The following is a 17,564-nucleotide window of genomic DNA, read 5'->3' on the forward strand; positions in this document are numbered from 1 at the left end:
ATTCATTGAGTAGTAGTTGCTGTCAAGCAAAGACATGATATTAATCAGGTAATTGATCCTCTACCATCACATTTTAGGTTTCAGGAGGAAAAGAGGAATTTAGGGCCTGGCAGGTGGGGGCTTAAAAATTTATACCATCCAAAATGACCTAAATTTAAAAACACCTAATATCCTACACTTGAAAGACAGAAGTGAACTCTTTATAGTATTGAATAAAAAAGAAATGGTAAAAAAAAAAAAAAAAAAAGGATGTTGGCAATGAGGGAAGTGGCTCCACCAAGATTATAGGGTAGAGTTATGTCCAATTGGTATGACATTTTGGTTGTTCCATGAAGGTGGGGGCGGGGGGGCAGGGTCGGATACCTTTTACTCGGTTTTTGGAATGGATACCCTGAATCAATACTTCAAAACAAGCCATTTAAGTTTTAATAGGCTCTTCTGGAATGTTTGCCTGAATAGGAGTTATGTGTAAGTACGTTTAGAGTGACTAGAAGAGTTTCTTGACAGACGTTGAAAGGAACCAAGGATCTGTAGAGTGTGTAAATTTGTGTTTTATGACAGTTTTAAGGTCTGCAGGATGCTTTCTCTATTTTTTTCTCAGTTATTTTAGAATTTAATTTTTTCGAATTCCTTACAGTAGTACATGAGTGGTAGTACTTCTAGTCTTTTGTCTTAAGCAGTAAAAGTCTGTCATGATGTACCTGTCAGGAACACATTTACAGGAAAAAATAAATACTACTGAGTTCAGAATTTCTCAGTAAAAAGAAATAGTTTGGCATATATAAAGTTGAATAAATAGTACCAAAAAATTTATAATATGATTTTTATCTCTTCTTTGGAAATAGTTATATTCATTATTGCAGTGATCTTGTATAACAGGTTAATGAAAGTATGTGAATAAGTACATATATGGGCACATAAGTTGCCTTTTTCCTCATTAATATGTTCATAAATGAAAATGTCTCAGTAGTATATGGATTACTCATCGGTGAAGTATAAAAAACCTGAGGGAAAAACCAGGAAACACAGACTTTGTTTTCCCAGTTTGTGGATAGTTTGTGTAATTACATGCTTTAGGTAGTGAAGTTATTACTACGTTTACAGTCGTTGGATTCACTTCTCTGCTAAGCTCTTTTGACCCTTAATGGACTAGGTGTCACTTCCTAAAATTGAAACTTGTTTCATAGTAGAAATTTTTTGAATTTATAACTTTTCTTCTCACAAAATTACTTAGCTAAATTTGAAGACTTCCTTTCCAACTGTAGTTATAGTATTGCCCTGTTTTAGTAATTTCCTTTTCGTAATTTTGAGTGTATATTTGCAGATGACCTTCCTGAACTTCAGGCTGTTCAAAGTGATCCTACCCAATCTGCCATATACCAGCTAAGTTCAGATGTTTCACATCAAGAATATCCAAGACCATCTTGGAACCAAAATACCTCAGACATATCAGAAAATACTTATCGTGAAAATGAGGTGGATTGGCTAACAGAATTAGCAAATATCGCCACCAGTCCACAAAGTCCACTTATGCAGTGCTCATTTTACAACAGGTAAGAAAACTATATTTTTATTGAAAATTTTTATCATTACAAATAGCTATTAATTTTTTCTAGTTTTGAAAGTAGTGCTGTTAACCATTTAATGAATGATTTACTTAAATCCCAGTTTAATTGAGACTTAAATAAATAACAATTAAGCTTCTCATAATGATCCAAGAGCTATTTCACTCAACATAATTTCATACTGAGAATTATATAAAAGTGATATGAAAACAGTAGAGTGAAGAATATTTGTGAATGTTTTAAAAGTCACCAGAAAATAAATCAGACCAAGAAATAGTTTATTGTAACTCTATCTCTACTTATATAAAAATTGTATTTGTCCAAAGAACCGTAATTGTAATAAACATTGTATTTTAAAACTTGTATAAACCTTTAGTTCAGTTTCTCTTTTGTCTAGGTTTATTTTCTTCCAGTGTACCTGACTTTGTTACTTAGCTCTTTGCTAATACTAAAATTAGCTAATCTTAAAATTGTCAACTTATAAAAGTAGACTTCCGTTGGTGAAAACCACTGTTTCATACACCCAGACTCGGGTTTAAGAAAATGAGTTGTGCTATGAAATTATGGCAGCTTTCAAACAGTACTCCTGGAGAGACCTAAGTGGATAATATTTCATTAATTATTCCTAAAATCTTAAAACTATATTTGTAAAAAGACACAGATAAATATGAGAGTTTGTAAGGAGGAGAAATGCCCAGGCCTGCACTCATGGGGGTGGATAAACCATAGTTCATACTAGACGATGTAGAAATAACTGAATTTTTGTAAGTGCTCTGGAGTTAGTATAATTCTTTGCTAAAGAATAAATTTTTTAGCACTGGCTGGTATGGCTCAGTGGATTGAGGGGCCAGCCTTTGAACCAAAGGATCGCCTGTTTGATTCCCTGTCAGGGCACATGCCTGGGTTGAAGACCAGGTCCCTAGTAGGGGGCGGCAAGGGGCAATCACACTTTAATGTTTCTCGCCCTCTCTTTCTCCCTCCCCCCCCTTTAAAATAAATAAATAAAATCTTTAGAAAAAATAAATTTTTTAGGTATGGAAACTGGTTTTCTTATAACCCATTAATTCTGCTGTTTTTCTTTTATTCATCAGGTTATTGGTCTTGATTAGAGCAAATTCATTTTAGGTAACTTTGGTTTAATTCCATGAAAATTTCCACAGGATAGAAAACTTACCTTTTGATTACATTCTTTTTGGTCCCAGTTTTTGTTATAGTCTTAATAGTCAAAAAGATAAAAATTATTTTACATTTAAAAAAAAAATACAACCCTGATTTTACTATTGGGCTTTCTCTTTTCCCCCTTTCTAGTTTACAGATAATACTTTCCATTTTTCACCACAAACTCATAATGATTAATAATTATAGTTCATGGAAAGTTGAGTAAACCCTTCAGAATAAAATCAATATAAATAAAACCGTAAGTAAAGGAGTATCTCCTTGAAGATGTAAATTTATTCTCAGTAGCATTTTCTGTGCTTCCCTTCTTCCTAGGGAACAAGACTACACTCTGCTGTCTTACCTGCTTTCTATCACTGTCAGTGGCTGTCCATGCAACTTCTTGTAGTGTGTTGTTAACCTATTTAGTTACTGAGCTTTGGATATCTGAAGTTGTAACTGTACAGTACCAAGGGGTTGAGGGCAGGTAAAATTTAAATTATCCCTGCATAGATAGAGGGATGAAGAGACCAATGGTATTAGTGTTTTAGACGTGTGTAGCATGTTAGTTTTTATAAAACATGCAGTCCATTATACATTTTGAAACATTGCATCGTTACTTCTCTGAAATGGTTAAATAGAACTGATAAAACTCATTCTTTTCATTAATGAGGAGGGCAGGAGTGAACTTGAGGAATTTTTAGTTGTTTGGCCATTCTCTAATACTCAAAGTTCTCAATGTATAATGAAGGGAAGAAATTAGCCAAAGATGAAACATTCAATATTTACATTTTGAAATCTAAAATCGTTTGGAGAATATGTTAAAATGCATGGAAATTGTTGGGGTTTTTATTTAAGAAGTGATACGAACATGAAAGCAAAGTATAGTTTTATAGATCCTTATTTAAAAATAATTTCTGCAAAAATATAATGAAAAAAGGTTAATGAGGGTAAAATTAAAATTGAGACGCTAATAAAATTTCTGAGGGAATAAGGGAATAATTGAAGGGTAAGATGTCCCTGCTCCCCTTTTTAAAAAGAGGGTTAATACAGACATGCATAAACTTTCTTCTGTTAAAGACCAAATCCCTATTTGGCATCTCGGAGAATTGTACTGATTTGGGACTTTCAGACAGATCTGCGCCCTACCTAATCTTCCTTTCTGCTGCTTCCCAAACTCCCATGTCAGTACACACTATTGGTCATCCTTCATGGGCTTGCTTCTTACTGTTACCCCTCCTGTGAATAGCTGATCTGTTTGTGGGAGATCATAGTATGTTCTTGGAAGCACAAGTACACTAAAGGGAGCTCTGCCTGGGAAACAGACTTTTGAGGGGAAAACTGGGGATGGAGTTACTTTCTAAAAAGTGATCTGGGGGAAAATAATTAGCCCTTATGTGTAGATGCTTTTCAGCAGGTTTGTATCAGAACACTAGGGAAATAGTGTCCAGTTATGGTTGGTAAATAAGAGTTCCATATTGGTTGCGTTAAGCATAGATTCACTCATATAAGACTTACTTTCTCAAAGTAGAGGAAAGAAATGGATAGGGAGCATTTATACGTACTTGTTGACATAAAAAGAAATGAATAAATGAAACAGTAATTTGGAGTTTAAAATACAATGTCAAATAGTGATACTTTCAAATGCATGAGGAGGGCTTGGGTTAGAAGTTAAGGAACAAGAAATTAATGAAATCTTGATGTCTTTACTAGTGTTTTTCATAGGTGTCTTATATGTAGTAACATTGGCATTTTGAATATAACTTTTTTTTTTTTTAATCAGAAAGAAAGATCTGCTTTAAGTACCTACGCTTTATGGTTAAAACTGCCCCCTTTTTTTAGATCATCTCCTGTACACATCATAGCTACTAGCAAAAGTTTACATTCCTATGCACGCCCTCCACCAGTGTCCTCTTCTTCTAAGAGTGAGCCAGCCTTCCCTCCCCATTGGAAGGAGGAAACACCAGTCAGACATGAAAGGGTGAGTTTATTCATGAGATCAAACTTTTTTTAAAAAGATTGCACAAAGGTTGTAATTTTTTAACTTTCACTCTCTAAAAACGTTTTGAAGCACATACAAATGGGAAATAGTATGTCTCGTTCACCTAGTTATCGGGATTCGATAACTGTTCAGCTAGTTCTGTTAACTGTTAGGAAACTTCGTTACAAGTGGGGCTATATATTTAACAAAAACTTCAGTTTTGAAGGTGTGTTTTTTCTTAGTTTAGAATGATTATCCCCTGGTAAGAAGAGAGCTTGAAACCTTAAGATAGAGATGGATAATAATAAGCTCTGTTTTAAAAAGATGCTTAAAATGTTCTTCTTCACAGGCAAATAGTGAGTCAGAATCTGGCATTTTCTGCATGTCCTCCCTCTCGGATGATGATGATTTGGGGTGGTGCAATTCCTGGCCTTCAACTGCTTGGCACTGTTTTTTGAAAGGTAAAAAGGAAACCAAAAACCACCACCACAAAAAAAATCTTGATTTTGTTTACCGCTCTCTTGTGCAGCACACTTTCACATACCTAATTTATTTTTTCTTTTTTTACCTTAAATTTAGGCACACGTCTGTGCTTTCATAAGGGAAGCAATAAGGAATGGCAGGATGTCGAAGATTTTGCTAGAGCTGAAGGCTGTGATAATGAGGAAGATCTCCAAATGGGCACTCACAAGGTTGATTCAAAATTCGTCTCCCCCCCCCAAAGAAAAATCTTTGAAAATGAAACATAAGGTTTATTGGTATTGTACAGGACTATCCTCTGCTTACTTTCATATATAAATGGTATCTTACATTTTTGCTAGTGGTTTTGTGAATACTCGTTGCTTAGCCCAATAGAGAGGCCTTAGGTTTACCTTTGTAATTATGCTTTCTTAGGTGGAGAAAACTAAACTGGTATTAGAAATAAAGGAATAAATAAATGAGCCAAAGCCTTATCTTTGGTAATCTACAAAGTGGTTAATTCCCCTTTGGATAATTGAGAGTTGATTATATTGTTACTTTTTAAATGACTCCATAAAGAACACTGGCATTTTCTTTTGTCCCTCCCCACAAGTTTTTAAGTTACATTTTATTGCATTACAGTGCATACACCATAGCATTCACTATCTTAAAATGTACAATTCTATGTTTTTTGGTATGTTATAAGAATGTAACCATCGCAAGTATCTAATTACAAAATATTTTCATTATCTCAAAAAGAAACTCCTTAAGAATAAGAGGAGCTCACTCCCTATTCCTCCTTTTTCTCCAGACTTTAGCAATCGCAAATGTTTCAGTACTCATGGGTTTGCCTGTACTGAACCTTTTATGTAAATGAAATCATATAATAGGTGACCTTTTGTGACTGGCCTCGTTCACTTCATGTAATGCTTTCAGGGCTCATCTTTGTCATAACATATGTAAGAACAGTGTTCCTGTTATGACTGAATAATCTATATGGATGTACTGGATTTATTTATTCATCAGCTAAAACAGATTTGGGTTGTTTTCACTCTTTGGCTGTTACGAAAAATGCTGCTATGAACCTTCCTGTACTAACTTCTGCGTGAACATACGTTTTCATTTCTCTTATTATGTACTTAGGAGTGGGATTACTGGGTCATACAGTAACTCCATGTTTAATATTTTGAGGAACTTCCAGAATTTTCCATGGTGAATGTTCTATTTTATATTTCATACCAATAATACATGAAAGTTTTAATATCTGCACATCCTCATCTACCCTCATCATCTATTTTCACTGAAAAGCCATCTTAGTGTGTATGAAATGGCATCTCCTTGTTGGATTTGCATTTCTCTAATGACTAATGATGGTGAGCATATTTTCATGTGCTTGTTGATCATTTGTATATCATCTTTAGAAATGTCTATATTCAAATCAATTCCCCATTTTCAAATTGGGTTGTTGGTCTTTTCATTGTTGATTTGTAAGTGTCCTTTAGATATTTTGGAAAGTATACCTTATTAGATAAGAGATTTGCAAATATTTCCTCCCATTCTGTGGGTTGTGTTTTCACTTTCTTGATAGTGTCTTTAAACATACAAAAGATTTTTATTTTGATGACATGCAATTTATTTGTTGCTTTGGTTGCTTGTGTTTTAGGTATCATATATAAAAAACCATTGCCTAATATAGGGTCATGAAGATACACACCTTTGTTTTCTCCTAAATGTCTTTATAGCTGTAGATGTTATATTTAGGTCTTTGATCCAATTTGAGTACCCTTAACATACCTGGCTTCAGTTTCCCCCTCTTCATTGTAGTGAAGTTTGCCATAGTCTGACCTTGGCAAGTACCACTCTACTACAATTGTCTCAAAGGTTATTAACTTTGCTCTGATTTCTAGAGAGACTTCTGCTTGTTCTGTTTAACATCTCTGTGACATCTGACACAGTGGGTTAGATCTTGACGTTGTCTTGATTTGTATAGCACAACAGTGCCCTCATTCTCTTTAATATCTCAGTCCTCTTCACTGGTGGCTTGTCTGCCCATAATGTTGAATGTAGACAAGGTTCTGCTCCTCATTCTCTCACTAAATTCCTCTCTGCTGCTAATATCAGCACCTCCTCCTCCTTGTGGCCTGTGGAGAGTTCTCTGGACTGGGAGTCAGGAAGCCTTGGGATGTCTTTCCAGTGCTTCCAGTAACTGCGTGACTTACCATGGGCAGATTGTTAGCGCTGTTATTGGCTTCCTGATCTGTGAAATGAGATTGGATTAATTTTAAGGTTTTGTAGTTCCAAGAATTAGAAGATTCTGTTAATTCAGCCCTGGCTGATACATCTCAGTGGATTGAGTGCCAGCCTGCAAACCAAAGGGTCACTGGTTTGATTTCCAGTCAGACACATGCCCGGGTTGCAAGCCAGATCCCCAGTAGGGGGCGCAGGAGAGGCAAGCACACATTGTTGTTTCTTTCCCTCCGTCAGTTCCTCTCTCTAAAAATAAATTTAAAAAAAAAAAGAAATAAAAAAGATGCCATTAATTCAGTTATTTACAAATAGATGTCTATAGCCTTTACCTGTAGGTTTCTAACTATGTATTAGATATCTTGGCTTATTTAGTATAACCAAAACTGGATTTACCTTTTTGGCCTACTTTTCAACTCTATTCTTTTACATGTATTTTTATCCTTCTTGATTGCCAGATTCAAAACCTGAAGTTACCTTCATACTTAGTTATCAATTCTATTTCCTTAAAAATTTTTACAGTCAGTCATTCTCTCTCATTCTTCACTTTGTTCATGCAGTAGTGTAATAATAATTGGATATTATAGCTAGATGTTGGCATGCCTGTCTTTTGTTTTTCTGTGAATTTAAGGGTAGGGATCATATGTTGTTAATGCTTGCATTTTCAGAACCTAGTACCTGGCATGAACTAAATGCTCGATATATTTATTGAATTTTAAATTTAGCCTGGTTCTACCACCACTGTGCTTGTCATAGGGCTTCTCTCATTATATCTTGAAGTAAATGGAATATTCAAGGTAACTTTTATTCTCTAGTCTTTATCATCTTAAAGTGAACAATCATATTAATAAAAATACTTTTATTGACTTCTCAGTACCCTCTCAGAGGAAAGTTGAAGCGCTTTGCCTGTCTTTTAAGGCCTTTTCCTTACTAACCGGCCCCTCCTTGAGTCTTGTTCCAACTCCAGACTCACCTTTTAGCAAATTCTCAGCCTTCCCAAAAGCAATTGTTAGTTAACTATTTCTGATATAAGCCATGTTCTTAATACCTTTCTAAATTTCATTCTTCTTTTAAATCCCAATGCAAAGGGGAGTCAAAAGCCTCCCCAGTATCTCTCTTTTGGAGTTAATATCTTTCTTTTATTAAATTGCATCAGTGTTGTTTATACTTGAATTAAAATGTTTACTCCAGTCTGCTTTATGTGTCTTTCTTTACTACTGGTCTAAAGCTACATAAAGACAAGGATCCTGTCTTGTTTATTTTTACCCTTTCCACAAAGTCTTACCCATAATAGTAACTTCACTGTGCGTTAAATTGAATGTTGCCAATTCATTCACTATATGCATGTATTTTCAGGGCTATGGTTCTGATGGTCTAAAGTTGTTATCACATGAAGAAAGTGTATCATTTGGCGAGTCTGTACTGAAGTTGACTTTTGATCCCGGTACAGTAGAAGATGGTTTACTAACTGTAGAGTGTAAGCTGGACCACCCTTTCTATGTTAAAAATAAAGGTAGGGCTTCAATTTGAATGTGTAGTTACTTTTTAAAGAAATCTTACATCTATAATCTGTCTTGTGGCGTAATTCTTTGATGATTAAGGAAAAAATTTAAAGGGAAAATTTTAAACTGAATAAAACCTTAGGAAATGTAATGCTTAAGTGTCTTTCTTACTGGTAGTCAGACTGAGCTCTATTTCCTGTGGTATGAAAAACTTTTAAATTCATGTATCATACTATAATAAGCTGTTATCTTGGTATATAGTTTGGGGAATGGGATATTTTGGTAATTGCATTTTGGTTTAGGTTTACCAATTACCCTATACACCTGAATCACTTTAGAGCCTTTTTACAGTACCACCATGCTAAACTAATACTCAGAGAGTATTCCATGATTTCACACATCATCATTGATCACTTACTATCTTGTAGATTGATGCAATTGCTGATTGATAGAATCTTTTAACAAAATGCTAAATTAAACTACAATTTGGAGGGCTTTTACATTGCTTAAAACAAATACTTGTACTTGGCTTTATGGCAAATGTACACGATTTGTTTTAGAAAATCTCTTGGTACTTATTTTTAAGTGATAACTTTTTATTTTTAAGATTTGGAAATGATATGTCTTACAGTAAATAATTTGGGTACTTTCTGTCCATCCCCATTCTTTACGCCACTGTTGTTTGATTTAACTTTAGGTTGGTCGTCATTTTATCCCAGTTTGACTGTGGTACAGCATGGCATTCCATGTTGTGAAATTCATATCGGTGATGTATGTCTACCTCCTGGACACCCTGATGCCATTAATTTTGATGATTCAGGTGTTTTTGATACATTCAAAAGGTAACACTCGATTCGTTTTTTTCTGTTAAAAGTTTACTCTAAATCTCCCTAATGATAGCTAAGTCAAATGTTTAAGAGGTATAATATACTTTTAAAACTTTGAGAATAAAAGAACTATTCAGAAGACGTATACATGGTAATATACATGACTAAGTGAAAAATATTAGGTAAAGTAAAATAACAGCTTGTGGTTTACATAGAGTAGTCATATATATAGGGAAAATGAGTTCATAAAACATCAAAGATTAGATTAGGAAAAATATCACATGTTAGATGACCAAGAATTTAATAGATCAACTTGATAGTTATATAAAAGTTGGTGTATCTGGCAAGTTATTTTTAATCAGTCAATAAACCTCTTAGTACTTTTGTAGTTAACTGTATCAATATTTTTTTCTTTAGTTAACTGTGTCTTTAATACCCATTTTGACCAAGAGCATTAATTGCGTGGTTTAACAGTAAAAATAGTAAAAACTTGACATTTGGAAAGAGAGAAATTATTTTTCCTGAGATCATCTTGCTATTAAGTGGTACAGTAGGACAAAGAACCCACGTCTCCTGACACTCAAGGAGGTTGACCAGCTGTCTTAGTTTGTATGGAGCTTTCCTGATTCTGGCACTGTAAGCCTTGAATCTCTGGAAACCCCTTAGTCCTGGACAAACTGGGACAGTTTGCTGGCTTACTCCCAGCAGGTACCAAGAGAAAGTCTCTGTAGATCTCTGGGATTTTAACACTTGTTCCTACGATAATTATCAAATCTACAGGCATTAGTTAGGGAATTCTCAAGAGTTCCTGCTGGCTTGTAGAATTTATTTCACTGAGATTAATATAAGATAAATATATATCTGTATATCAAAAAGAATAAGTAAGACTACTTAAAAAAACGCAGACCACATGCTTAGTAACATCTCCAAGATTGGAATCTAAATGCCATTCAATTATATCCCTTATATACACTCTTTGAAAACTGGGAGATAAGACAAAATAAGGTCCGATATTCTGACTTTCATAGTGTTTGGATCAGTGATAACTCTTAGGTTTTGGTGAGAGTGTAAATAAAATTTTGGGAGATAATTTGGCTCTATTTTACAACAGTGAATATCAGCAATCTTATTCCTCTATATGTGTACCTTAGAGAAATATGCTCTTGTAGACATTCACTAGGAGATAGGTAAATGATAGGTAAATAGGTTCATAGCTGTATTGTTCATGATAGCAAAACTTGGAAACAATATCAGTATTATCTGTAAATACATAAACAGTGGTATAACTGTACAATGGAATTCTTTATTTTCAGTGGAAGATCAATGAACCTTAGCTATACATCTTATTATTTTAATTTTAGATTTTATTTTTTTCTTTTAGAGAGGGGGAAGGGAAGAAGAAAGAGAGGGAAACTTCGATGTGCAAAAAAACATCATTGCCTCTTGCACACCCCCAGCGGGGGCCTGGCCTCCAGCCTAGGCAGGTGCCCTGACCAGAAGGTGTTAGCAGTACATTCTAAAACATGGATCAATTTTAGAAATAATATTAAGTAAAAATTAGTTTCAGAAATACACAGTATGGTTCCATTTTTTATGGATTCAGGTGTTCTTTGAAAATATATGTAATAAGATTAAAAATACACTTACATTTATATAATATTTATATATTATATACAGTATACATCATACAGTTACGCTGGAGGTCTTCAAGATGATTCACTAGAACTGACGGGATTCAGCATATAGTCCTACAGCTCTGATTTCTTAGAAGGGAAGGATACAAAGCAAAATTGGGAAAATGAAAGGCATGGGGGGAGGTCTTGGGAGAAGCCAGGCTTTCAGGAGTCCTCTCCCAATGGAGTTACACAGGACTTGCTTATTTCTCTCAGTAGTGAGCTGTGACTTATATGCAATGTTGTCTGCCAGGGAGGCTTGTTAGACACTCAACAGGGTTTTTATTGGGAGCTGGTAACGTAGCCTCTCAGGCTGGCACCTACCAAAATTCTAAGCTTCCAGAAGGAAAGCAGAGGTGTTCAGGGTAAACCATATTGTTTGCACACAGTTTAGGCACAGTGAACCACTCTTCTCAGTTGTGGGAATGATGGGAACCTTTCCAAAAATCCAAGTTAATCAAGGACCAACCCTGTAAGTAAACCTCTGAAAGGATAGCAGTAAAGCCTGCTATGTTAACTCTTTCTGCAAAACAAAATATATATTACATGTTAATAAGTTGGCACATTAATATAATTAATGCTGTTTCAGTATTTATATTTTGTGTTTATATAAATGAATAATGCATTCTGCAGTAAAATTATTGACAAAGGAATGGTAAACTGGTTTTCTCTGGGGGGGGGCAAGTGTGGAACTTTGGTGATGCTAGAAAATTCTTAATTGGTTTTGGGTTTATTCATATACTTCATAATTTATATACATTTATTTATATATCAAGTATTGCATAGTGCAAAACTTCATTTTTTAAAGCAAAAAGGAACTGTTTTAAAGCAAAATCCCTGTTTTTCCAAGATGGCAAGTTCTCATCACTTGGTCCCACTGAGTAGCAGTCACTCTTAGGATGTCCTTAGCATTAGTCTTATTTTTATAGTAGAGTGACAGCAACACCCCTTGCCCTTCCCATTAAGGAGTGGAAATAGGCAGTTACATTCAGGAGAAACCATGAAAAAGATGAGTAGTGCTGTATTTGGCTGCATATAATGTGCTCCTGCGTGTAATGCACACCCGTGTTTTTGTGTGCATTATATATGGGGTTGTTACACCCACTATATACCCATGGTACATAGTCATTATACCCATGTATAATGCTCATCCTTATTTTTTCCTCAAAAATTTGGGCAAAAAAGTGCACATTATGCATGGCAAAATACAGTATAAAGTTTACTGAATTTTCATTGTGGATTGCATTATGACTTGCAGTGGGGGGCGGTGGATCTTAAGGGAGATACTTCCTGGTACAAAGAAGGCAAGGAAAGAAGAAAGAAGAAACACTTAGTCTGAGAGGAAACCAGGAACCCCAGAATCAATTCCCAGGTCCCACCTGTAGACGTGGGGAAAGCCCTTGAGTAATGCTGTACAGGGAAGACATTTGAATAGATACTAGCTTGGTAAGGACCAGAAGTCAGCAATAAATTGATGAGCTCTTAAACACAGTTGTAACTCTCCTGTAGAAAGAAGTTTCTAAATGAGAGCATGATTTTAAGAAGCCCATTCAAGACATTGAGAATTGAGGCCAGTCTTGTAGGCATCAGGCAGGTATATAAAACAGTCACTTCTGACTTTGTGAAGTTTCTTTGTGACATTTCTGTTGAAGTAATATAATTTGATAAGCATAATGAGTGCCTACTTAATCTTCGTTACACTGTTAGTAGATTGTATCCTCATTTTACAGAGATAGAGAACTAAAGTTGAGAGAGGTAAAAAGAACATGGCCAAAACAGCCAGTTAGTATCAGAACTAGGAATCAAGCCACTTTAAAAAGATTCTAGGTTTAGTATACAGTAACAGGTACCCTAGTTGAGTACCTACTATGTGTCAGCTTTTGCCATAAGCGTTTTTTTACATTTATACTTTCAACAATGCAGCATTGCACAGCATGTATTACCTTTATTTTAGAAATATGTAAACTGAGGCTAGATGGCTTAACTTGCCCAAGATCATCTTATTAGTAAGTGCAGAGGTGACATTTGAACCCAATTAAAATTTTGCATTATTATGCTTTGCAGAACTATTTTATTTATTTTACCCCCTCAGTCACTCATCAAACATTTGAGTGCTTACTGTGCCGGGCATTGGGGATTTAAAATCATTTAAGACATGGTCCTGCTTCTCTGCTTCCAGTCTGGAGAAAGAAATGGATTGGTATGTGCGTGGTGTGGCGGGTGCTCATTGAGACAGTATAGCCTAGTGGGAATGTGAGCTCTGGAGCTGGACTGCCTGGGTTCAGGTCTTGGCTCTGCAATAATTTTCTTTGGAAGCGGGGGTAAGTTAATTATCTTGCTATGGTTCTTAATAAAAATGTGTAAAATGAGGATAATATTGAAGGGATAATTAAATGAATTAATATGTATGACATAGTTAATAGACATTACACTGTTGTGGAGGTTTGTTTTGTTTTCCGCCCCCCCCCCGAGTAATGATTAGAAAGTGAAGGTCAGAAAGGATGTTCTAAGCTTAACAAATAGCATGTACAAAAAGTAGAGATGTGAAAAAAGTCACATTTCAGGAACTGTAGAGAGTAAAGAAATAAATCCTGAATTCTGTGATTGAATATCTCAAACTTCTTTAAATTGTATCCATACTAGAAATGATGGTTATTTGTGCCACTAGATGGTGGCATTTTTAAATATCAGTGGTTAACTAGTTTACCATATTAAAATCTTGAAATGTATCTGTCATATAACATTTGTGTAAATTTAAGGTGTACAGTATGTTGCTTTCATATATTTACATATTTTAATAAGATTGACATTGTAGCAATAATTAATACCTCTATCGTGCCACGTAATCATTTCTTTTCAGTGATTGGAATAATTAAGTTCTACTCTTACAGCAAGTTGATGATTACAATACAGTATTGTTATCTGTGTTCACTATGTTGTGCATTAAGTCCCTAGGGCTTATATATTACTCCTTGTAAATTTGCACCCTTAAACAACATCTGTCCGATCTCCTTAACCCCCTATTCCCCGCTGACCATCATTTCCAGTTTTATGTTTCTTTTTCAAATTCCACATATTCGTGAGATCATATAGTACTTGTCTTTCTGACTCATCCCACTTAGCATAATGTCCTCAAGGTCCATCTGTGTATTCTTACCCTAATTGGAAGTCTCTTGGTATTTCAAATTGTAATTAAATATTTGTTTTCAGTAGTGATTATGCCAGATTCATTTATAATATTTGTTTGCTGTTTTTTGAAATTAAATTTGGATTTGCTTAAGATAGCAAAAGTTGTTTCTCTGACGCAATACTGATGCTGTGTGCATTCATTAGATGATTTTGAAGTCATACATTAAGTACACTTATTTCACGTGATGGCCTTAAAAACAGAAAAACAGACATTGTGTGGTTGATTTTTGGTATAAGTCATTTTTACTATGCAGTTATTAACAAGGACCTCATTCATTTAGCTCTCTCATCTGCCTTTATAATAATTGATCATCTCATGCTTTGCCTTTACGCAGATACTACTCCTTCAGCTAATAACAACCTGTTTTCTTTTCTTTCCTTTTTTTTTTTTTTTGGTGGTTGTTTTTTTCTTTTTTTCAGGAGAAATAACAACCTGTTTTGATGTATTATCAGAATTTGTGTTTCAGGGAGAGGAGGAGCTGAGTTTAGAATAAGAAATGTATAAACTGTTTTCTGGTAATAAACAGTATAAGCAGAGTTAACAGTTGGAACAAAAGAGAATTCTTTTCACAGGTGTACCTTTAGTAAATGTAGGCTGTGGTCTACATTTGCTCTGATTTTCAGTAATATTTTCAATTAATATCATTTTTTTTCACCTGAGGTTATTAGCCAGTGAGGAGCGCCATGGTATTGATGAGGACACCTGGGGCTTTGGAGGTGGACAGACAGGTCTGGGTTTGGGTGTAGTAGCCATGTGGCCTTGGGCGAGGAATACTTCCTTGGCCTCTTTCTTCATGTAAAAGAGAGGAAAATGAGACCCTTCAAGCTTGAGAGGAGATGAGATGATTCTGTTACGGGGCTAAGTTATAATACATGATTGGCCTTTTGGGGAGACTGATATATCACTGTTTCTAAACAAGCGACCCAGATTACTGTGCATTTTAAAAGTTCTTTTAGCTACATTTAACTGCTTTTGACTGTCCTTACCAAACATTTTATCATCTATAGTAGACTTCAGGCCTGGTATATGCCTACCGCTCGGTTTTACAGTAATTTCCTAGTTTTTGGCTTCCATAGGCCAAGAGATCACATTATAAAATTGGTCAAAAAGTGAATCTAAGGTAATAAAGGGAGTGCGGTATCTGGAGGAGAGACCGGCTGTGATTAATACTCCTTTGGGGCGGGGCCTGAGGTTTTGTGTTTTTTTTTTAACTTTTGTATTCCCAGATTTAAACAAAAATAAACTTAGCACATACATAAGCTTTGATCTCATAAGTAACTATCAATGGTGAAGTTGTTAGTAACATTTTATAGGGGAAAATATTGAAAAGGCATTGAAATTTCCAGGTAGATGTTAAAGTTTTTTTTTTTTTAATCCTGTTTTTACAAATTGGATACTTCAATTAAAACCATGTTACAAATTTTTATTTTTTTAGCTATGACTTCACACCTATGGATTCTTCTGCAGTCTACGTGCTGAGTAGTATGGCTCGTCAGCGTCGTGCATCTCTGTCGTGTGGAGGACCTGGAGGTCAAGACTTTACAAGATCTGGATTCAGTAAAAACTGTGGCTCACCCGGATCGTCACAGCTCTCTTCCAGCTCTTTGTATGCTAAAGCTGTCAAAAACCACAGCTCAGGGACTGTGAGTGCCACTTCTCCTAACAAGTGCAAAAGACCAATGAATGCCTTCATGCTTTTTGCCAAAAAATACAGAGTTGAATATACTCAGATGTATCCAGGGAAAGATAACAGGTAAAAATAGTAATGATTCTAAATAATTGAGAAACACTTCAGGGTCATTCACAGGAACTGGGACAGTTAAAATTACTCTTCATTATTGAAGTTTCTTCTTTTTCTTAGGTTGACGTTTAGGTGGAATTTTTGGGGTTACAATTATTGTATAATGTGTAGACAGATAGTTAGGTTAACTAAATGGTAGGGAACTGCCTTCTAAAATAGTATTAAATATCATTTACCTGTTAAAGGACACAGTTCTAACAACCGTCAGTTCTGTCTATATTACTGAAAAGCGTTATGGAATAATCTAGCATTTTTCTTGTGTTGGATCTCATTATTTAACAGTTGTGTCATAGTATGGAACATGGAGGCATTGGCAATTTGTGGTAACTGCCAGGTCTGTCAAACTAAATTTAGAGGTGCCCTCAGTAGAGCCTGGGAATAAAATTTAACTCTAGTGCTTCTATTCTGTTTGCTGTGCCCTTACCTTATCTTAGAATTCTCTAATGCTCACTCCCTCTCAAAACAACCAAGTTCTCCACGTATGAAAATTACCTTCTTCCAATCTTCCTAGTTCCATGACACTAAACTAAAACTACCATTCCCTTTACCCTTGATAGTATGAGAAGTCAAATGATTATCCTTATAATCAGGATTTAAAGTTCTGTGAACTTTTTTTATACTTATATATATTTCTGAAATATTATGGATATAACATTATATTAGTTTGAGGTGTATAAATGATTCAATATTTGTATGTTGCATAATGATCACCACGATAAGTTAGCATCCATTACCAGAGTTTTTTCTTACGATGAGAACTTTTAAGATCTACTTTCTTAGCAATGTTCAAATAAGCAATACAGTATCAACTACAAGTCACCCTGTGTTACATTATATCCCCAGTTTTTATTTATTTTATAGCTGGAAGTTACTTTATGACCATCCTCACCTACTTTGTACCCACGCACTACCCCCCACATCTGGTAACAACCCCATCTGTTCTCAAGAACTTAATTTTTAGTAGTAAACATTTGAAAAAGAGAAGCTACTTTTATCAAGTGCATCTTTGACTTAGGAATTGATACATAGGTGGATAAGAACTTAATTTTTAGTAGTAAACATTTGAAAAAGAGAAGCTACTTTTATCAAGTGCATCTTTGACTTAGGAATTGATACATAGGTGGATATTTCTTACTGGTTTAACTGGTAAATGTATCGACCATTCTG

The 17,564-nt window shown here is 35.0% G+C and overlaps 1 protein-coding gene across 4 annotated transcripts in view; it reads left to right on the top strand.

Annotated features, from left to right (window-relative positions):
* The window catches only part of HBP1 (HMG-box transcription factor 1), a 30,747-nt gene that overhangs the window by 9,345 nt on the left and 3,838 nt on the right, over window positions 1-17,564 (top strand). For all 4 annotated transcript variants that reach the window (XM_054564252.1, XM_054564255.1, XM_054564253.1 and 1 more), the window contains exons 3-9: window positions 1,325-1,553; window positions 4,563-4,701; window positions 5,051-5,162; window positions 5,281-5,393; window positions 8,761-8,917; window positions 9,604-9,748; window positions 16,032-16,349. In XM_054564252.1, coding sequence (XP_054420227.1) covers window positions 1,325-1,553; window positions 4,563-4,701; window positions 5,051-5,162; window positions 5,281-5,393; window positions 8,761-8,917; window positions 9,604-9,748; window positions 16,032-16,349 — 1,213 coding nt within the window. The remainder of the gene's footprint in view (window positions 1-1,324; window positions 1,554-4,562; window positions 4,702-5,050; window positions 5,163-5,280; window positions 5,394-8,760; window positions 8,918-9,603; window positions 9,749-16,031; window positions 16,350-17,564) is intronic.

The sequence above is a fragment of the Pteronotus mesoamericanus genome, unplaced genomic scaffold, assembly GCF_021234165.1.
Source record: "Pteronotus mesoamericanus isolate MK-2021 breed Mesoamerican mustached bat unplaced genomic scaffold, CSHL_Meso_final scaffold_85, whole genome shotgun sequence".
NCBI classification, from domain to species: domain Eukaryota; kingdom Metazoa; phylum Chordata; class Mammalia; order Chiroptera; family Mormoopidae; genus Pteronotus; species Pteronotus mesoamericanus.